At 37.9% G+C, this 22119-nt stretch overlaps 4 protein-coding genes across 6 annotated transcripts; 1 reads left to right on the top strand and 3 right to left on the bottom strand.

Annotated features, from left to right (window-relative positions):
- The first annotated feature begins 575 nt into the window (after positions 1-575).
- On the top strand, positions 576-2383 carry Cycc (cyclin C). The gene is made up of 5 exons (XM_076820832.1): positions 576-884; positions 957-1063; positions 1219-1425; positions 1507-1758; positions 1833-2383. The coding sequence occupies exons 1-5, from the start codon at positions 853-855 to the stop codon at positions 2033-2035; spliced, it is 801 nt and encodes a 266-aa protein (XP_076676947.1). The 5' UTR covers positions 576-852; the 3' UTR covers positions 2036-2383.
- A 141-nt stretch (positions 2384-2524) lies between these two features.
- On the bottom strand, positions 2525-6895 carry Mrn (general transcription factor IIH subunit 4 marionette). Of its 2 annotated transcripts, XM_076820818.1 has the most exons (7): positions 6108-6855; positions 5885-6009; positions 4860-5065; positions 4607-4780; positions 4442-4528; positions 4141-4356; positions 2525-2785 (listed from the first exon to the last, which is right to left on the bottom strand). In XM_076820818.1, the coding sequence occupies exons 1-7, from the start codon at positions 6619-6621 to the stop codon at positions 2704-2706; spliced, it is 1404 nt and encodes a 467-aa protein (XP_076676933.1). In that variant the 5' UTR covers positions 6622-6855; the 3' UTR covers positions 2525-2703. The 2 variants fall into 2 exon arrangements, with proteins under 2 accessions (XP_076676933.1, XP_076676934.1); XM_076820819.1 differs by lacking the exon at positions 2525-2785 and having other exon boundaries at positions 4178-4346; positions 6108-6895.
- Positions 6896-7761: 866 nt separating this feature from the next.
- On the bottom strand, positions 7762-9900 carry LOC143373497 (uncharacterized). The gene has a single exon (XM_076820828.1). The coding sequence runs from the start codon at positions 9898-9900 to the stop codon at positions 8785-8787; it is 1116 nt and encodes a 371-aa protein (XP_076676943.1). The 3' UTR covers positions 7762-8784.
- A 92-nt stretch (positions 9901-9992) lies between these two features.
- On the bottom strand, positions 9993-22115 carry LOC143373490 (uncharacterized). Of its 2 annotated transcripts, XM_076820816.1 has the most exons (9): positions 21592-22115; positions 14155-14497; positions 13612-13793; positions 11306-11416; positions 11135-11231; positions 10939-10986; positions 10699-10852; positions 10464-10626; positions 9993-10176 (listed from the first exon to the last, which is right to left on the bottom strand). In XM_076820816.1, exons 1-9 carry the CDS (start codon positions 21839-21841, stop codon positions 10082-10084), a joined length of 1443 nt encoding a protein of 480 aa, XP_076676931.1. In that variant the 5' UTR covers positions 21842-22115; the 3' UTR covers positions 9993-10081. The 2 variants fall into 2 exon arrangements, with proteins under 2 accessions (XP_076676931.1, XP_076676930.1); XM_076820815.1 differs by lacking the exons at positions 10939-10986; positions 21592-22115 and having other exon boundaries at positions 9999-10176; positions 14155-14939.
- Positions 22116-22119: the final 4 nt, after the last annotated feature.

Below are 22119 nucleotides of genomic sequence, written 5' to 3'. Positions count from 1 at the left end.
AAGATATAAATTTAATAGAAGTTACGGACAGCTTTTTCACTTCTTGTTAGTATCAATCTAAACATTAAGATTATGTAGTAATCGATAAGTGTCGATCATGCAGGACATTCCCTGCTTCCTTCTTATTCTCCCACGCATAGAAAAAAGCATTGATCCGTCTTTCTTGTTAATCAGTCATTTCTTGTATCATTTCGTAGGTAGCTATTTTGCATATCGCTTAGTAGCGCATTTTATGTGGGAGTGCATTTGGAATATTAAAATCTCTTATTTCTACCGCGTTGCATTACGTTCGAAAAAGCACTGTTTAAAATTTACGGGTTACTGCTGCTAGTGAATTACCACTAATAAATTCTGGCGGATTCTAGTAAGTTCTGATGGATTCTGGTAAGTTCAGGTGGATTTTGGTAAGTTCTGGTGGATTCTGTTAAGTTCTGATGGATTCTGGTAAGTTCAGGTGGATTCTGGTAAATTCTGGTGGATTCTAGTAAGTTCTGGCGGAAACCTAGGAAAATTCGAAGCCAACACACAGTAGAGAAAATTTCTTACGCCTAAAAAGTACAGTCACTTCCAAATCAACCGAAATCGCAAGAAGATTTTTGAGCGCTTACTCTCACTTGTTAAAGTCCGAGAAAACATAAATTTAAATCGTGGTTAGGGACCACTAATAGGTATCGACGCATTGACGTTTACAAGGCTTGCATTTAATCTGCTAAACATGCACCGACCAACGTAAACGAAACTTAAATGGATAGATGCAAAATGAAATACTCCAGAATCTGGAAATAATCGAAAAGCGCTTACAGCGGTGCGAAACTTGTTCATTGTTGCGGCTGTTTATTAGACGGTGGTAATATGGCTGGAAATTTCTGGCAAAGTTCACATCAGTAAGTTTCCCGTCGTTGAATTATGATAACCACTACTATTTTGTAAAATAATCGTGCAGCTTATATTTCTAGTCAACAATGGCTTCTAGATAAACAGGACCTAGTGCGGGAACGGCAGCACGATCTTTCGATTTTAACAGAGGAAGAGTATCAGAAGCTGTTCATCTTTTTCTCAAATTGTAAATCAAACGTTTAGTCTTTCAACGAATCCGATACATTATCAATTGGGCTTAATAGAACCGTTACAAACATCAATGTAATCCGGTCTGAACTATCACTTAAGTACACCCGTAAACCATACGATTTATGTAACAGTTCCTCGTGTTTCTTTCAGTGATACAAGTGCTAGGGGAACAATTGAAGCTTAGGCAACAAGTTATAGCGACAGCGACTGTGTATTTCAAAAGGTTTTACGCCCGCAATAGCTTGAAATGTATAGATCCTCTGTTGTTAGCACCCACGTCCGTTTTCCTGGCTTCCAAGGTGGAAGAGTTTGGAGTTATTTCTAACACCAGACTAATAACAACTTGTCAAACTGTAGGTGTGTATTAATTATTTTATATATCGAAGTAAAAGCGGACAAGATGTACGTACAATAATTATTTGATGTTTTTTTTTTCAGTAAAAAATAAATTCAATTACGCCTACTCGCAAGAATTCCCTTATCGTACAAATCATATTTTGGAATGTGAATTTTACCTTCTAGAACATTTAGACTGTTGTTTAATTGTGTATCAACCGTATCGTCCTCTGTTGACTCTCATTCAAGATGTGGGTCCTGACGATCAGTTACTAACTCTTGCTTGGCGCATAATTAACGATAGTTTACGCACAGACGTTTGCCTGCTGTATCCACCATATCAAATAGCTATTGGTAAGATCGTACGCATGCCGTGACGCTGCGTGAAAATTTTTCTATGCACGGAGTATTGATTGAAATGATTTTAGGATGCTTGCAAATAGCTTGTGTTATTCTGCAAAAGGATCTAAAATCATGGTTCGCCGAACTGAACGCTGACATGGAGAAAATTCAAGAAATCGCGCGTTATATTATTAATTTATACGAGCTGTGGAAAACTTACGACGAGAAGAAAGAAATTCAGGGCTTACTAGCTAAAATGCCAAAACCAAAAGCGGCACCGCAGCGCTGACATCAAGATCTATTGAATTCCAATATTTGGGACTGATATCAAAGTATTTTCTGACAATTGTGAAAAGTTTTATTCAAGCTATTTTTTTAATTTTGCTTATTCTCGCGGTAAATCGGCTCTAACGTTACATTACCATTGTACTTTTGCAAATTTTCTTTGGGACAAATTTTTAATAATTAAACGGTACATTTTCGTGTAGTCTGTGTAACTGGGACGAAATTTATGAAATTGATTTCATTATATTCAATCTAAGTTTGAGAAATTGTAAACTTATTCAGTTGTTATAAAAATTGAGAAAATTTTTAATTATACAATAAAAATAAATAATTACTTTCAAAGTACTTAAAAGTGTACGCGCTTATTTACTTACAACTCCTTGGCAGTTTCTACAAAAATACAGTGACTCTTTTACGATGACAGTAGTTAATTAATTTTCCATTCCTTCTTCTGAATAATGTAAGTTTCCCTTCTTACAGCTTACACTTTTAATCTATAATGTTTCAGTTATGTCGCTCATAAACTCCATTTGCTATGTAACATTATATTTGATAATGTCAATTATAATACAGATTTAAAGTTAAAAAAATACGGAGTGATTGGAAACGTATTTTTACTCTAAATCACTCGGTAATCGAATTCTGGCACATTTTTCAAACATTCTTGATCTACTAACTGGAGCCTTTGGAATATCGTTTCCAAAACTTCTTTACATCGTCGTGGCCTGCTTTCGTAACTACCATAGTTCGTTTTCTAAAACAAAATAAAAACATTAACATGTATAACATGCAGAGTTGGGCGTTATTCGAATAATCTTCAAATAAAAATTTCGAATAAAATGAAGTTATTCGAGAACAACAAATAAATTTTTATTCGAAGCAGCGAATAAGGGTTTCGCATGTCACGCATCAGCGCAGCGTTATTCACGAATAAACGACCTCCGTGGCGAATAAGCGTCAGGGATAAGCGTGGGTGGGAATTATTCGTTATTCTCGAATTCTTATTCGAGATCATTCGAATAAAAATTTATTCGAGCAATGCCCAACTCTTAAGGGGGCAAACCACTGTAACGGTCCGAAATGTAAGGGTGTTTTCGGGAATTTATTTCAACCAAACAACGCAAGTAAATCAATGTATTGCTTAGTATAATTAATAATATACATATCGAAGGGTGAGAATTTTTTTTTTCAATCAAATTCATAAATCCGTTTCCTGTATACTCTTCGTCAAAATGTGCGTTGCGGCAAAATCGTGCTTGTCGCGTTGACAGTGCCCAGGCCATATGGTTAATCCGAATTCAAAAAGACAAAAATATTTAGAAACTAGAAACCTACGCCTATTACGTGACGATCAAAAAAAGTCAAAATTGCAAAAAATTACAAAATGGCGGACCACTGAAAAAATCATGTTTTCGGGGTACAAAATTGGGGAAAGTTGATAAAAACAATAGAAGCAGGTCGTTAATTGAAAAAAAAAACAGATCGTCACGTAATAGCGACGTTTTTTTCGTACAATAAATGCCCTTGCTTATGTCAATCGGACGTATAGTTTTCTCTGCAGACTGTTAACGCGGTTGAAAAATGTCATTCTGAGGAAAACGCGTTTAAAGTTCCGCGCGGCGTAGTCGCGCGCTTGACATCGCTTCACGGAAAATACTATATCTCCGTCAATTTTGCGAATTTCTTCATAAAATTTGGAGAGAGCATTCTCGAAACGCATGTCTTTCAGATAATTTAAGAAAGAAAAAATCGATTTTTTCGATTTATTACTGTGGTCTGCCCCCTTAACCCGACGGGAGGTGCACCCCATATTGTAACACAGGTTATCGCTACCGGGTCAAAAATACCCAAAATTGAAACGTAAAAAACCACGGTTTCAGAATATTTTTTTAAACTTTGTAATTTCCATGTTAAAGTACAGTGTTTTAAGAATCAAACAAAATTTATGAAATATCTTAAAATCTTTATTAAAGTTCTTTAAAAAATTGTAACAAAAACTCAAAAACAGTCTTCATATTTTCGCAACTAGCGCCTGTGGTAAATTTTACCCAGTAGCGCCTCCCGCCGAGTTAACACGTGAATAGAAAATATATATTTTAAAGAATATACCTTTCACTTTGCCAAATTAATACTCCGGTGGAAAGAGCATGATCTCTGAGCACCTCAAAGTCGGTTTGCGAAAGGAACTGGCTGTATAAAACTCCTTCGCTGAATATAAACCTATTTCTTTCGTTCTCCCATAATTTAACTTGGTCTACGATAGTAGGAGGTAAAACTGGGGGACCCGCCTCTATCATTTTACCGTGAGCATGTTGCTGTAAATAACTGTTAATATAGCAAAATGCAAATTAACCGTTTTCTTTTGTAGCTTGGGATATTGTACAGGTAGAAATTATTTTGCGAAACACACCCTACAATTTGAGCAGCAGTAATCCCACTCTTTAAAGCTTGACGTACGGAGTCTCTTGTTAGTATCGACACAACTAAGTTTGGAAACCTACAACAAAAAACATTAACAAACAACTCATACCATTACGAGTTAATATGAAATTCTTAATATGCTTCTCAACCATACCTGTACAACATTTCACAGAACAGACCGAGTAAGGCAACTTGTAAATTTGAGTTCGTATAAGCATATACTCTGTAATTCGTTTCAACAACGATATAGCCCTCTTTCTCCGGATCCCTGGACAATGGTTTGTTTTGTCCAGTGGCAATATTTAGCGCCAATCGTGTAGGATAAAATCTAAAAGTAAATATGAAATTCGGTGACAATGTTTGTATGAAACAGTTAGATATACTTTGCTATAAACTTAATACATTACCTCCCAGCCTTACGCTTTCGCTGATAAACGAGACCAAATTCTCGTAAATGTTGCAGAAACGTTAACAGACCTTCGGACATTCCTTCGGTACTGTAATCTTTACCAAGCGTTGAGAAATTTAATTGAAAGAGGAAGGTGAGACACTCAACCAAGTCGAGTCCTCGCGCTTCTATTGTGTCTAAGTATTGCAAAATAAAATACCACACCTGCAATACGTTTATTACAATGAAATACGTACACGAATAAGACGTGAAAGAAAGTGAGCAAGTAAGTACAAATAACAACTTTGATTATTTGTATTTAAGGTGGGTTTGCGCTTTGTTGGATCGAAAAATAGATAATTCTTTGTGAATTTTTTCTACAAAAACGGCTCGACAAATTAATTTGAGGTTTGGCAGGCTGTTTTATTGTATCTTGAACTATTGTTCTGGATTTTTGTGACAGTGAATGAAAAAACATGGCAGATACAAAAAGAGCGCTGAAAAAATTCGGGTGGTCCTCGCGTTGACGAAAAGTACTGTAAGGTTTATCCGAACCACAAAAAAGAAAAGAGATTCTTAATCTATATGAATGTGGCTATTGGTGGTAGTAGATTTATTGCCGTACCTGTTACCGTTCCTTTTTTATTTAAAGAAGTTTTCCGGATTTTGCAGTAAAACCTGTTTCAGAGTGAAATCAGGATGCTTCGCCTTCTTCAAAAGGCTGCCATTTTAACATTTTTTTATATTTATTAATAAATCTACTACCACCGATAGTCACATTCATATAGATTAAGAATCTCTTTTTTTTTGTGTTTTGGATAAAGTTTATAGTACTTTTCATCAATGCTAGGACCACCCGATTATTTTTCAACGCTCTTTTTGTATCTGCCATGTTTTTTTTTCGCTGTCACACAAAAATTCAGAACAATAGTTCAAGATACAATAAAAGAGCCTGCCAAACCTCAAATTAATTTGTCAAATCGTTTTTGCAGAAAAAATTCACAAGGAATTACCTATTTTTCGGCGCAAAACCCCCTTAAGTACCTGTGATGCAGTCTCCAATAACAAGAATTGAAAACCGGCTTGTGTAATAACAGGACTTCCATCAGCCTCATCTCGCTTCATCAGTCCAGCGTGCAAAAGAATTCTAACAGCATCGGCCGATATGCCTATGTAGAAAAATAATATTTTCAATTATATGCAATTTAATGAAATATTTCTTTACTGCGCTAAAAGCCTTGAGTTACGTTTAAGTGAAATAAATTACCTTCCTGCTGCTGCGAACCAACCATGTAATGCAAAACACACTCCCACCTCTCTAACGCATACGAATCCAAAAAAGCAACGTCCCTAGGTTTACTATCGGTTTCCATTTGGTTAGACATCGTCCATGGTTTTCCACCTCCTAACAAAACAATCTTCAAATTCTTCTTGAACGTAGTGTTCAAAATCCAGCCAGGTAATCCCCCTGGTATCGACGCCTCCTTCCACACGTTCAATTCATTTAATATCAAAACTACTTTTTGGTGCTCCTCGAAATGTAGCTTGGAGCACCAAGATGCGATGACTGCTTGAGGCACCGGCTGTTCAACGAACAATAACCGCATGACATAGTGCTTCGCTATTACCGGCAGTTCGCGAAACACAGCTAAGCAAATCGGGGGATTATGGTACAGTTTGTTCAAAACTTCTGGTGGTCGTGACTTTAAATACTCTTGAAGATTTTTGCATTGCAATCCTGTAGGCCGTAAGAGATTCTTCCCACTTATCGTGTTTGACATTGTTTTGTGTATTCAAGGAAATATTACATATAACATCGAGCAACAATTATAGCTGCGCTTATATTAATCGAGTGACTAAAAAGCTTTTCATTTATATTCAAATTTTCCTTACAACTAGCAGTACAAACTAATCACACAAATAATATAGAGAATACTGTGTTCTGAGGAAACGTTACATTGCGCGTGACGATTATGAAATTAATACCGGCGACATTATACACGCTTCTTGATAATTAAATTGAATTATACACACTGACAAGTGACACACATTCGCGGTATTCCACTTGCGAGTGTGTTTCACCATAAAATATCAAACGCATGGAGCATGGAGGGCATAAACTCCACTCTTATTCTCCTTTGATCTGATTGGTCGTCAGTAGCGCATTTAGGATTTAATCTTGAAGGAGCCCAGTTGAACGGATAGAAATATTATTTTTAATGCAAATTCAATAAAATTCATTAGGTGATTATAAAATTTATTTAAAGAATAAAATTCAGTTTTTTATTCTTTACAAAGCTCTTGAATTATTTCAGTCGTCATTGCATTAATCTCCTATTTCTTGAAGGGTACCAGGGCCCCTTAAGAAATCTACTTTAAATTTAGAGTAACTAAAGTACCCAGATAGCATAATACGTCTATAAGCCGTCTTTAAGACGTCTTTCAGACTTTCCAGAATCTGAAGACGTCTTACAGACGGCTTATAGACGTCTTTTAGACTTTCAAAAGGTCGCAAAAGGTTGCATAGCACGAAACTACCAATGAATATTATTCTATAGAGCGGAGATATCACAAGCTGAGATTCCTTACTCCATCGCAGGCGGCGCTGCAGTCGAAAATCTTCGCATCTTACACCTCTGCTCGATGCCCGAGCTTCGAAAAGTTTAGGATGGTCTCTTTCAAATTAACATCGCAAAGAGCTATTTGAAATTTCCCGGCCCGACTTGAAGCATTTGGGGCCTTTTTCGTATAACTTTTGATAATTACCATTTAAAAAGGGAGCTAAAACATTTTTGGCCATCATTCCATGCATTGCTATACCAGAGACTCTTCCTACTGTATTTATAGTCTGATTTTCGAGAGTTGAGACCTGAGGCGGGTCCCTCGGACGGAGGGTGGTTAAAGAGGAACCAATGGTGCGATACGCCGCACACAATCCAGTGTACCATTGGGTCCTCTTTAACCACGCTCCGTCCAGGGACCCGCCCCAGGTCTCAACTCTCGAAAATCAGACTATAGTAAGTAAATCTTTATTATTCCCCTAATGGTTATAATCTCCTTTACAGCATCTTACAATTCCAACTTACGTCTATCTTAGCCTATTTATTTTCTTAATATCTAACTTAACTTCGCTCGCCCGCTAGCTCCAACGCTCGTCCAACGCTCCTCTCGTTTTGCCTTCCCGGAACCCCGCTTCCGCTCGTGACCCCTTTCGCTCCCATCTCCTCACTCATCCCTCCGCTCTTCCCTCGTCTCACTCATCCCTCCGCTCTTCCCTCGTCTCACTCATCCCTCCGCTCTTCCCTCGTCTCACTCACATCCCTCTTGCCTTTCCTCTATTCTCCTCATCCGTTCTTCTCCCTCCCCCCAACCCCTAACAACTCATTCATCATATTTTGCCTCCAAGGAGTGTATGTGTTGCGGGGAGAGGGGGTAGCAAAAGATTCCAATCCCTTTCCTCCCTCCTGTGCATACTTTCTCCCCTTGCTTTCTCTTCCCGCATCTCCTCCTTACACCACCCTTCTTTCCTCCGTCTCTCTCCTACTCTCCTCCCTCTCCTTCCTCCTATCCTCTCTATCCTCCCTCATCCTCCTCATCTCCAGCATCATTTCCTTTATCATTCCTTCCAACCCTCCCAACTCCTACCGTAGTTAGATGATCTACGATTTTTTTATTACCAATCAGCTTATTAACCAAACTTTGAGATTCACCGGTAACATTTACCTTATCTGCTAGTTGAATTAGCTGACTATGCTTCCCTTCTGGCAAATCTTTAATGTACTTATAATTAACAAACTTTTTACTATCTATTTCAATCTTACTCAGATCTCTTTTCTCATCTTTCTCCTCATTAAATTCATCCACATCCTCCCATGTGAATAAACATTCATTTCATTTCATAACATCATTCAGCGTTTCTTTTCTTTCTATTATAACTTGTACTACTACCTAGGTAAGCATTCTTCAAGTGAAACTGTGCCAAAGGCTTGTTCCTCTACATGCTGAGGCTTAGATTTATCTGTTACTCTAGAAAGCAAATCTTTAATTGTTTTAAGGCTTCCATTTGCCTCATTTTTTAGGAGAACTTCAACAATCTCTACGTAATCTTTCCAAGCAGCATAGTGTAGTGGCCTGCCACCATTAGTACATTGAGCATTAACAACTGCACCTTTGCTTAGACAATCTTTAGCTTTTTGTAGATCACCTTTTTTTACTTGAATAAATAGATTCTTGGTTGACGCCAGAATGTTTTTAATTGAATCATTAGAAGCATAATTTAGAGTATATCCAAAGTTATCTCTAATGGCAATGACTGCTCCATTATCTAATAAAACTTTGATAACGTCCTTGGGGCCACCTTCTACTGCATAATGCAAAGGAGTACTGCCACTTTTGTCACTGACTATTGTATTGGCAACTTTATTAAGCAAAATCTCGACAACATTCTTGTGGCCATTTAAAGCTGCATAATGTAACGGTGTAGCCCCTTCGTCAGTTCCAATGTCAACTCTAGCACCATTACTCAATAGAATCTTAACAATCTCTACATACCCTTTAACAGCAGCAAAAGTAAGAGTTGTAAAATTGTTTTTGTCAACAGCGTTAATATCAACTCCCTTTTCTTTTGTAAGAAACTCTACAACATGCAAATTACCATGGAGAGAAGCTAAATGTAGAGGTGTAGCTTCAAGCTCATTAACAGCATTAACATTATAACCGTTTTTTATAGAATATTTAACTACATCCAAGTTATAATTTATGGCAGCCCAATGTAAAGGATTATCGACATACTTTTTTAATAACAATTCAACAGTATTCATATTATTTATAGCTAAAGCAAAGTGTAACGGAGTCATAATATGATCATTACTAACATTAACTTCTGCTCCACTGTTTAATAGAACCTCAACAACCTTTTCGTGACCCCTTAAAGCTGCATAGTGTAACGGTGTATTCTTCCCATTATCAGCAACATTAACAGTAGCTCCATTCTTTAATAACATCTTAATAACATCCTTGTGACCCTGTAGACTTGCAAAACAGTGGTGTATGCTTCTCATTGTCTAAAGCGTCAACATCAGCACCCTTTTTTATCAGAAATTCAACAAGTAGAGGTAGAAAAGTGGCAGTTGTAATCCTTAGCGAATTAATTGATTTTATTACTTTTCATTAAATTGTATCAGCCGAATTTCTCTATGTCGTCTTACTGTTATTACATTCCAAGTTGTGATTTTTCTTTTCTCATTTATAAATACGTAATGAGGACGTCTGTCTTAAGATCGTGGGCATCGTTTGGGCAATCTCGTCAAGTTGCCTCGACGTTTCCTCGAGCTGACCTATTGTAACACACAAATACCAACCCAATTAGCATATTCAGGGATCCATAATACAGGGGTATTTGATTGACTCGAGCCATGACCACCATTTCAGAGTGATCAGTTCTGCGTGGCGTCCACGGCTCGACTCGAAACACCTGGGGTATACCATATAGGACAATTAATTTCGCATGTGTGTGTTTTCATTGCGTCTGGAGACGCAACAAGATGTGGCATTCGAACTGTTCATTGTAAATGATTAATGTTTCATTAGATATGTATATTGTACATTTATAATTCATACTTACTAGGATTTAGAGGAGGACGGAATCCATACACATCTGGAGGTATTCCTATTGACTGTGGTGGAAATGTTCTTAAAGGTCTCATCATAGGAGGATGTATATTACCTCCAAGCGGTCCTCGAATTGGGACCCACGGTCCAACTATTAATGGTCTCGGTTGAAAATTCTGAGAAAAGAAATGAATGAGTGTTTATACCATGGCTAAATTATCGCATTTTTATGTAAATAAAGTACCTACTCCATAATAAATAGGGACAGGAATTGGTCCAATATAACGCTCTGAAGGAACCCTTTGTTCTCTAGGCCTATCTCTTTCTCTAGGTCTATCTATTTTCCTCCTGTCTCGAGAATGGTCTCTGGGCCGCTCTCGATGTTCTCTATAATCTTTCTCCCTATGTAAATAATATAATAGTCTGGTGAAATACAATTGGAAGAAATGTAATGAACGCGGATACATGAGTGTAATAATAGCTTTTACCTATCACTTCTGTAATTTCCTTTATCTTCATGCTTAGAATCGACATACCTAAAAGAGGGTAAACAAATTAGCGAAAAATTTAGTTTCCTAAATAATTTTAGATTATACTGTAACACATTTAGAATATCAAGTTGTTTGTACATGGTTTACACTTATGTTTATATTGGAATACTTTGTGTATAATGCAGGCACGAACCTGGGGTGCCAGGACCACGTGCGGCTAGGACTGTGACTTCGGGTTCTTGTAGGACTCAAGGACGCCAAATCCCTTTTCAACGTTTTCCACTTGTTTTCTAAACATTAAAATATCCATATTTGTGAAACAGTAGTTGTAATAAATCTTAGCAATTTGAAATAATAAACATACCTGAATTTTCCAAATTCACAGTTACGACAGTACGATGTTCCTCAACTTCTTCCGTTTCACTTATTGCTCCCTTTATTTCTTCTCTATCAAATATCGGCTTGGATCCCTCTCCTACAGTTAAGTTTAGTAAATTTAATAATAGAAAAGGAATCGTATGTAAAAATCGGGAAAGCATTTAAGCAATACTAGCAGCTGTGACCGATCTTGAAGATATTAACGTCGCTACTCAGATAAACAAACTCGAATCTGAACAATTGTGAGCCAAGTCATTTCGTATTGTCAATTTCAAATTGGTTAAATAAATTGTTAATTTATATGAGTTTATATACTAAAAGTATGTATAAATTTATTTTTCTTCCTCAAAAATAAAGAGTATTTTACATAATTAAAAATGGCTTACAACTTTCTTGAGAGCCAGATATATTAAGAGAAATTTATTCTTTATAATTTTAATTATTTTGATGACATTATTTTAATAAAACTCTAACTCTAAATATTCCGTAGCATCTGATAATTTTTAATTTATAATGTAATATTTTCTTTTCTTTCTCACATAGCGTATACAAATCGCATCAAATAATTTTTCAAAAGAATGTAGCTAAATTCTTGGAATGTTACTCACTGTCTATTACGAATTCATTACAAAAATATAAACATATCGATACGCCTTTCAATATAATTCAAATAAAGTAGATTAATCTTCCGGGATGGTTCATATTTCCCAGGATGATTAAGTAATCTTCCACTTCGTTGAATCGCAATTTCAAGCTTTCGTGATATTCACTCTATATACAATGCTTTGGAACTCACACTTTTCAAACCAACTAAATTTAGTCTTTGAGTATTCATACTTTAAAAAGAAAGTACCTATTTTCCAATTGCAGTTATTTATTTAATGCAATAAAATAAAAGATGAATAAGAATAAGAAATACACTATGAAATTTTTTTTTAAAAATTCTAAGATTTAATTGCTGATTTCGTTTCTTCCAGTGTTGGAGCCTAATATTTAATGTTTCACCATGCCTCTTCAGTTGTTGAATGTCAAGATTAAAAACATCTTCCAAGACGCGAAAATCTTCCAGTTGGTCTGCTCTTAGTACATAAAGCAGCGCTGTCCAATGTAGGGGCCCGTCACGCGCCTGCTTCCCCTTCCAATCTTTCTTTCCCGCAGCGTGTCTTCCGTTGTCAAGGAGACCGCGCGACGCTACGAAGGGTCAGAGTTAGGAGCGATGGGGCTTAAGTGATGGACGGGGAAACACCTACACTGTAGGTCCTACAGGAACGGTGGCAATGTATGCGCGAACTAACGCCATCGTCAAGCCAGTCAAGTGGCCCCAACGCGAAGCCAGCCACGGCTAACCAGCGTCGACAATCTATTTCCCGGCGCTTAGGCCCCATCGCTCCTAACTCTGCAAAGGGTCCCATGACGGGCTAGCCAGGCTAGCAGCTGGTTTGTCATGGTCGCCGCTTTAGCGTCGCGCGGTATCCTTGACAGCGCGGACGAGAGTGGGAAAATCCCGAGCTTACGCGTAAGCGACCTTGGACAGCGTTGCCATAAAGCATTTAAAAAATCCACTTATTTGGACATGCACACATTCCCAAAACCAGGACACAAGGAGAAAGCACAAAACGTGTTTGAACTACGTTTTTGGGGGAAAAATTAATTTGTACCAAAATATATTATATTCATTATAGCAGTTAATATAGCTAAAACATAATTCTTTGTGCAAGCTCGTAAGAAAAAAACATAGTGTCCACAAAGCAACAAGCAAGAGATACATTTAGCATAGCAATCTTAAAACAATCAAAGTAAAAAAAATTGTGCTTACGTATTGCACATTATGCGATCAATACAGTGATCCAACGTTGTATTCCAACTTTGCTATATCCTGGACGAATCAAAAACACGTTATTAATTTGATGAATAATGTTGAGAAAATTCTTGAATATTACACGGGACGCAGTATGACCGTTAATCTTCATGACTGTAGAAATCAGTGACAGGGATTCCATTCTTCAAATGTAGCATTTGGTAAAGTGAGAACGTGGAAATATTTATCTAGACTTTGATAATACATTTAAACAGAAACTAAATGGATTCTAAAAAGTGGAGAGTAATATCTCACAGAGAAGAGATATTTTTACATTAGAAAGCATATAATGTTCTGAAACTTCAATTTGTTGATCATGATTTCTAGAAAACTCTGGAATCATTTTCCACATTGAGCTTATTTTCCTTTGTGGTACTTGTTCGCTGAATGACTGAAAATTCTTAAGAAGTTACGGTAATAAAACAACACGTTACCCGCTCTTCTTTTAAGCACCACATCTTCCTTGTTGGGTATATCCCGCTTGAGATCATTGGTAGATACTCTTCCAGGAATGTTTCTATGAATATCTACTTTGATTTTGCGAAGTTCTATTAGATTAATTTTTGTGCCTTCAGGTCCTTTAAATAAAGGTGTTGTACTACTTGATGTTTCACACCTAAAGTGCAGAATAATATTATTTGTATATATGATTTAATAGATTTGTACTTGAGACTTACTACAATTTAACATTTTTATTACTTCTTGAAGCATATTGTTTTATAGTATACAACTGTACTGAAAAATTATATCAACTAAATTCGATATTTTTTTACAAATACAAGTTAACACTTCATCAGTGTAGTTTTCTGGATATAGCCAAAAACATATTTAATTTAAATATATCCGACCGAAGATAAGACAGCAAATTCCACGACCCGATGATGAAATGTTAAAATTTTTCTTTGTCTATGAAATCCTCCAGAGTACAACAGTGCGTCTACTTCAACAGTTAATAATTATAGACAGTTTATACTTACTTTTTAGAAAGTACAGTATCTTCAGAATGAGGTGTATGATGCGCAGAAGTTCTTCTATATCGACTAGGTGGAGATTCGCTTCTACTCCTACGAGGTCTGTTGCATCTTCCTTGAGGAAGTGCTAAGCCCATATTACGAGCACGTCGCATCTCATACTCTATAGCCATTTTTCTTTTCAGTCTATTATGTCTGTCCATTTTTTCTTGTTCGATCATCCATTCGCGTCTACGCCGTCGCCTCTCCTCTTCCGTTTTTGCACGTAGAACCGCGTTACTATCTTCATTACGCGAGGGCTTAGGCTTTTCATCACGATACGAATTCCTCGATGTATGTTGTTTCATTCCTACAACGTAGCAGAGATAGATTATATTACGTATCAAAGAATTTCCTACTTGAATAGCCGAACGCAAAATTTGAATAGGTTTGTACTTTATACTGATTGATGTAAAAGAAATTATCTCGTTATCGTGCAGAAAAATGACGAGCAACGAACAGAATAACCAGTAAATAAAAGCATAAGAATTAAACGTATGAGTATTATTTACAAACTTTAAGAGGAAACAGCTCGCACACGCGCTCACTTTCCTAAATGCAGCCAAGTGCAGCCAGGGTCCCCGGACAACGTTTTGCGAAGCCGGATGTTTCGCGGAGGGGGAATACCTACAGGAGTGGTGGGGAGACAAACCGACGCCACGGCCAACCAGCGTCGAAAACATATTTCCCGGCGACACTGGTTGGCCTGGCTTGGCTTGACGGTGGCGCCGTTTCGTTTCCCACCTTGGCGTTGATTGTTTATTCCTCCTCCGCGGAATAGTTTGACCGTCAAGTAATTTCCAATGCGCATGCGTGGCGTTCCCCCACCGCTAAATAGCATACGCCGTACGTTATTTCCGCCCGACCCTGTTCCCAAATAAATCCTACTCGTAGTGGAGGGGGAACACCTACAGGAGTGGCGTTAATCAGCCAGCCGACGCCAGCGCCAACGCGAAGCCAGCCACTAGTGATTCTCTAGGGAGTGAGCGGAACAACGTGTTTCGTCGTTGATTGGTTGTCGCGATTTTGGAGCAAAAGCAGAAGTAGACAAAGAAAGAAACTGTAAAAAAGAAAGAGACAGAACTACTGATAGAAAGAGACAGAACTACTGATAGAAAGAGACAGAACTACTGATAGAAAGAGACAGAACTACTGATAGAAAGAGACAGAAATATTGGCGGAAAGAGAGAGAGAGAAATACCGATAGAAAGAGATAGATATGTTTATTTCCGGTTTAGCTCCAAGATGGCTGCGGTTATACCGATCACTCCCTAGAGGATCACTACCAGCTACGGCCAACCAGCGTCGAGAATCTATTTTCCGGCGGCGCTATAAAAAAACAAAGGAAGGCTTTGGTAGAGCAAATAAATGTATGCATTACTAAGTTAGTAGGAAAAACTGTTTCAAAACTGTTCAACGACGATTAATTACCCACATAGCACAAACGTCTTAAATACGTCAATTGTACGTCCGTTTCAGGTCTGGACGACTTTAGGACGGTGTTATCTGGGATTGGTCGTGAACTTTTTCGTCTGTTCTTGCCGAGTCCACATCGCCGCGAACATGAAAAAAAACTCAGTGTACGAATGGTATGTGAACGTACACTGAGCTTTTTTTCATGTTCGCGGCGATGTGGACTCGGCAAGAACAGACGAAAAAGTTCGCGACCAATCGCAGATAGCACACAGAGTATAAAGACGTCCAAAAGACATCCTAAAAGCCGTCCAATCTACCTCCATTTTACAGCAATAATGCTTTAAAGTTAGCAGTATCCCTAGGGTGCGTTCCATTTACGCCCAAATCGCCCACAACGCCCCGTGGTTTTCGTTCCACATAACGAGCGTGGCCGTTGTAATCGCGCTGCAGACGTCACGGATGACATCATTGACCCGACCGCATCGTCAAAAATATGGTAACGCACACCACGCCCAATGGCGAAACAAAACCGATATGACGTACCATGGCCGAGCAAGGTAGATTCGCTGCTTGTATGCTCCAGCGATTTTGCTGGAGTCACCCACTCTGCTCCTGTAACAGTCCCTCTTAAGATGTTAATACGTTCTTGAATCATAGGTTGATCTTCGCATTCCTGAAATAATGTCTCACATAATCGCAATCGTTTTCATGGAGAGTTAAAATAATCAGTAGGATAAAAATTGAAGTACGTACATGCAAATCTTTCCCAAGAGCATTCAGCTGCTGCGCGACTTCCGTTACCAGAATCTCCACCTACACGACATTAATGTGCGGCCGATTCTTAATATTCTTTCCTTGGGCTGCACATCTGAAAGTTAGACCAAATTTGAAATGAACCGATAGAGATATTTAATAGCGATGCGACGAAGTATATTGGAAGTAGGTTCGAATCTAACTGGATAGTTTCGAACAGTTCACAAGTACTTTGAAAAAGAAAAACAATACTTTGAAGCAGTGGCGGATTTAACAGGGCGGCTGATGAGCAGTTGCCGCCTGGCCGAAATCCGTAGCGTACCATTGGTCCCTCCTTAAACCACGCTCTGTCCGAGGGACGCTCAACTCTCAAAAATCAGACTATAGTAGCATTTATTTGTTGGGAGTTTGTTGCTCCAATGACGTGTTATCCGTCGGCCAACCGCTGAAGTGTCGCGTTATTTTTAGATGGGCCACCGATTGGGAACCATCGCAGGTCCAACGGAAGGTTTCTTTCCAAAAGACGTCTAGAAGGCGTCTTAAAGAACTTCAAAAGACGTCTAGAAGGCGTATTAAAGAACTTCAAAAGACGTCTAGAAGGCGTATTAAAGAACTTCAAAAGACGTCGCAAAGGCGTATTAAAGAACTTCAAAAGACGTCGCAAAGGCGTCTTCTTCAGGTCTGGTTTAGGGGAAAAAAAATTTCGCAGTAAGGAGAATCGAACTCAAACTTACCGCTTACAAAACAACCACTGTTCACAGCTACCGAACACACTTCCTTGTAAACACTTCTAATTTCTAGTTACATAACTAGTATTAATTGTTTATAAAAACTGCGCAGTGACGCGAAATATTCTACAAAATATCATCATTCGATCTTTAGACATATTCCTTAAAATTTCACATTTCTTAAGACAGACGTCCTCATTACGTATTTATAAATGAGAAAAGAAAAATCACAACTTGGAATATAATAACAGGTTTTTTGGATGTAGTAATTTTTCTGACGTTTGTATAACGACATTTAAACATCATTATAAATTGTTTGTTAATTAACCAACCATAGTAATTTTAGGCCCAACAATTAAATATTCGTTGGCAAACTGTCGTAACTTTTTTGCTGTAGGCCCTATGTTGGGAATTTGTAGGCAAACCACTAACTATATCCCAACTAATTCCCAATTGTTGGCTACTGTTGGCCAACCAAAAATGCTACTAGAGATGCGTTTGAAACGGATAGTAGCTCACGCATATTGGTGAGACAAACACATTGAAATAGGGTGTTGACCTTTGACCTTTCATGTAATTCCCAAAGTAGTGTGTTTTTCAAAAGGAAAAACGGAGCAAGACAAGTGATCTACTTATCTTGCTTCATCTAACTACTCAACTGGCGTTCGGTTCGGGGTTCCTCCAGTGACTGGACTCAAGGAGATGCCGCTTGGTACCCCGTGGCGAAGACAACACCCCCCTTCCCGTGATGCCTCACCGAATGTTTATGGCTTTCAACCCTCGAAGGAGTTGGAATACCCATTGAGAAGTGAGATTACTTCCAGCTCCGCATTTCTCATCAGATCTCTGCGAAAACGACGCCAATCGATACCTTATATTTCTAATTCGGACCCGTGTTTTAACCACTTTAGTTAAACTTTTTCTCTTTAACTAGAATCTATATAAAAAGAGCTTTATTCAGCCATGATGATAAAATATCCGAAACCAGGTGCACGAATATCCGGATATTAAGAGCCCTAATAGAAATAAGAGAGTTTAAGTTAGAATAGAGTTCAACATTATCGTGCGTGTTCAAGAACATTGCTTCTCTATCAGTATAGTTTTATTAGAAAAGTATTGTAAGAGCGTCAGTTATTGTAAGAACAGTCAACGTGGCAACGCCGCATTATCGATATGTTTAGACATTTAAATAGCAAACGACGATTCAAATTCATATGAAGGGTAATTATATTGTAAGTCATATTAGTCATCCGAAATTTGTAGCTAAAATTGAGAGCGAATTTTAACATCGCCTGGCCTCGGCTTGATTTGAAAACGGTGCGCGGTCGGCGATAATTCGTCGCGGCGATGAACAGTTGAAATGCGATACCTTGTTGCGTCTGGAGACGCAACGAAAACGACTGGCCACGCCAAGTATTTGACTTCCAGGCCGTGGATATCTAGGCAAATGTCTAGATGTTACAATTTATCTTCACATTGTTAAAATATCCGCGATGTGAGTAATGGAATGTATGAACACAGCATTTTAGCTGTGTATACATATGTAGTTGTGTCATCTTAAGCGCAGTGGAAAGCACCTTTATGTACTTGCAGCTCATTTTGATTTCACATTTTTTTGTTATATTATTAATTGTTATTTGATAATATTCTTTTCCGTCCTCGACTTTTTTATGTACTTGGCATAATTTTGATTTGATTTTTGTGTTTTCTGTAAAAACAATAAATAATTAATTAACAACTATATTTTGTTTTACTTTTCAACACCTTTTGATTTACCATAAATATAAAAAAGAAGTTGGGGTCACTGCTGACCCCATGCGTCCACTTGTGTGATTTTGCCAGTGCGCCTACTTCAGGGGGTAGCCGACTATTTCAGCTTCAGAAAATCGATTATTTTTTTTTTTACTGATTTTGAGTCTTATACTTTATGAACATTTTAAAGAAAATTTCATGAAAAAATCAAAATAATTTTCGAAGTTATAGCAGCGAACGTAATTGAGCGCACCGTCGAGTATCGGCCTCGCAGAGCGGTATTGGCATAGGGGACGTAACTTTGAAGCCGGTTTTCTCGAAACACCATTTTCAGAAATGGTGTACATCATATCTCTTGAACCAATGAATATTTTCACTTGAAATTTTTACGTGAAACTCGATGGAACTTGAAAGATATTCCTTGTCAATTGTAAAGAACTTTGACAATTTTCTTTATTTCATTGAGCATTACTTTATTAATACATTATGAATAGTAATTTTTAGTTAACGGTGTTAATTCTTAACGCAAAAGAATGCTTTTCATTTTAGAAAAAAAAACGGAGAGAAAATATTAAACAGGGTCGCAGGGCATCTCTAAGAAGGAAGCAGTTTTTTCTGGTGAAAAATGCTATCTTTAAAATGTCCAACTTTAAGTGTTCGTCCCAATTATAATTTTTATTAAATGTTATTAATATTTTCAGTTTCGGGACTGTTGGACATTTAGGAAGTAGTATTCATTCAGTAGATTTCGATAGGAGATAGTTCATTTTGGGGTGGAATTCACCTACTACCCCTATTCCGACCACTGTGCGTCGGCAGGTAAAGGATGTGGCCATGTTGCATTGGGGAGGCAAAGTATCCTTCTGGTAAGGCAACTTTGCGGGGGCACACCACGCGACACGGTAGTTACTCCTGAACCTTCGAAGGCAAAGGAACACCGACTGACCGTGACATTTTAAGCGACGTACATTTACTTTTACAAAGTGTTGCGTTTCTTTAATATTCAAAGATATACAAGTGCCGGTTTTATTACACGTAAGTTCTATATCCATTCTCTTCCGTTACTTATTTTGGTTTAGATTCCACCATTTCAAAAGTCGTTCAGTCTGTAGATTTATCCCGTATCGAAGACAACACAATTTATATTAATATCAATGTTGACGGTTTACCACTTTGTAAAAGTTCCAAGAGTCAAGTTCACCCTATTTTATGCTGCATTGCAGGATACAATGAAGTAGGTATGATTGGTACATATCATGGGTTTGAAAAGCCTAATGATGCCAACTTTTTGAAGATCTAATTAATAATGGAATTTCTATATATCACTTAAAAATAAAATCATTTATATGCGATGTCCCTGCCAAGTCCTTCATTAAATATACCAAAGTCCATGCCGGCTATTCCTCTTGCACTAAATATCACATCGTAGGTTTCAGCAAGAAGAAGAGAACGTACGTGCTTTCCTGACACAGATAGCCTCCGTTTAAGGACAAATGTCGATTTCAGATCCAAAACTAACACAGACCACCAAATTGGAACTTCGATTGTAGAAAAAATTAGGCGTAGTAAACAAATTACTCTCTCTGTGGTGTTGTGGCAAACCCCCTAGCCGTAGCAGAATGAATAGTATACATCGTTACGCGACGGGCCAGGCCTGAACTCCCCGGTTCTCGGCGGCTCGGACGCACGTCAGAAAATTATTCGACGTTGAAAAAAGTTGAAGATAAAAACTTTCTTCTACGCTGAAGTTGAAACGCTCGACGAATAAAAGAATTAACTTTATTCATCGAATAAAAAAATGAATCCGGGTAATCTTTATAAAACACATGACGAATAATTTTTTTTAACTTTTATTCGTTATTCGAAATGTTTATTCAAATACAAATTTTGTCTCTCATAACGTTTGCCACCTGTGCCATTTTCCTTAAATCCGTCACTGATTACGACTTCAATATTTATCAACATGGCTTCCAACATGCGATGCCCGACTGAAGAACGTATAGAATACATTATAAAGGGACAGGTGTCGGACGACAAGAGACACGACGCAAAATATTTCGTTTACATGATCGGACGGCCGGTACTGGGTCGCGAGATGTATTTAGTATCATCCAATCATGAAAATTTCAATTTCTATGATTTGCGTTCCACCTTTTTGGAAGTAGTACCAATAATGAGCCAAAATATGGCAAATGGAGCTAGTTTTAACAATATCTTAATTCGTACGTCTTACCCCGATCATTATTCAGGATAATATATGTTCAATTTGGTTACTATTAAAACTAGTGCAATGTACATCGTGTTTCGGGTTATTTTCGTCGGAAAAACTTCACCAATACGTTGGTACAATTTTCAACAAGATAGGATAGAAATGACGGAACAACCTTAGGCCCAAGACAGATTGCGAGTTCCCAAACGGTCATTTAGCGGTCGTCAACTTAAACATTGAAAATTCGACGCTTAAGGGTGTTATAAACATAGTCTTTTCGAGAACTGCGTCGTGGCTTGAACAAGACAGGCTTTGGACAACTACGGTGCCGAAAAGCATTCGTGAATGTATCGCGTTGTCGACGACGACACATCGTTATACTTTATCGGAGGAATTTAACATTTTAAACGTTATCTCCTGCGTTTTATTATTTTATTAGTCTTGCACGAAATGCCCGCACGACAAAACTCGCTCGTCTGCGGCATGCAAGATATTTACCGATTTCCGCGAAGGAGATAATTTGAAATTATAATTGATCATAATTACGTATCTCTTCTTGGTGGTTAGAAGATGTTGGAATTCTTCGTAAACTTGTATCACTGCTTCTAGGTACAACACGTGGTACAATCACTTTGAATTCCTTGTTCTGCGTTGCACCTGTGCACTGCGACGGTTCAGCTCGGAGTGTTCGAGACAGATCGAGACCTACGCAACGCACGCGATTAGTAATAATCCAGTACATTCCTGGCCAATCACGATTTTCGGCAACATGGCGCAGCCTATCCGAGATTACCATTATACCGCCAAAAATTAAAATTGTTCATCCGTGGGCTCCTCTGTACATTAGATGCGTAAGGGGCTGTCCTTAAATTTCGTAAGGGTAATTTTAGCGATTTCGTACTCCCTCCCTCCCCCAGTATAAGAATTCGTAAGATTTGATATTGCAGCTCCCTCTTTACGTAATATGTTTTACATTTAATTTTTTCAGTTATTAAAATTCTGTTAAAGGTTTATATAATTCATTTAACTCGGTTTCGTGAAATTGAAACTAAATCTACTTTTCTGGAACATTAA

Source organism: Andrena cerasifolii, chromosome 9, assembly GCF_050908995.1.
Source record: "Andrena cerasifolii isolate SP2316 chromosome 9, iyAndCera1_principal, whole genome shotgun sequence".
In the NCBI taxonomy this organism is placed as follows: Eukaryota; Metazoa; Arthropoda; class Insecta; order Hymenoptera; family Andrenidae; genus Andrena; species Andrena cerasifolii.
Note: the sequence above shows the minus strand (reverse complement) of the source record. Positions and strands in the feature narration are given on the sequence as shown.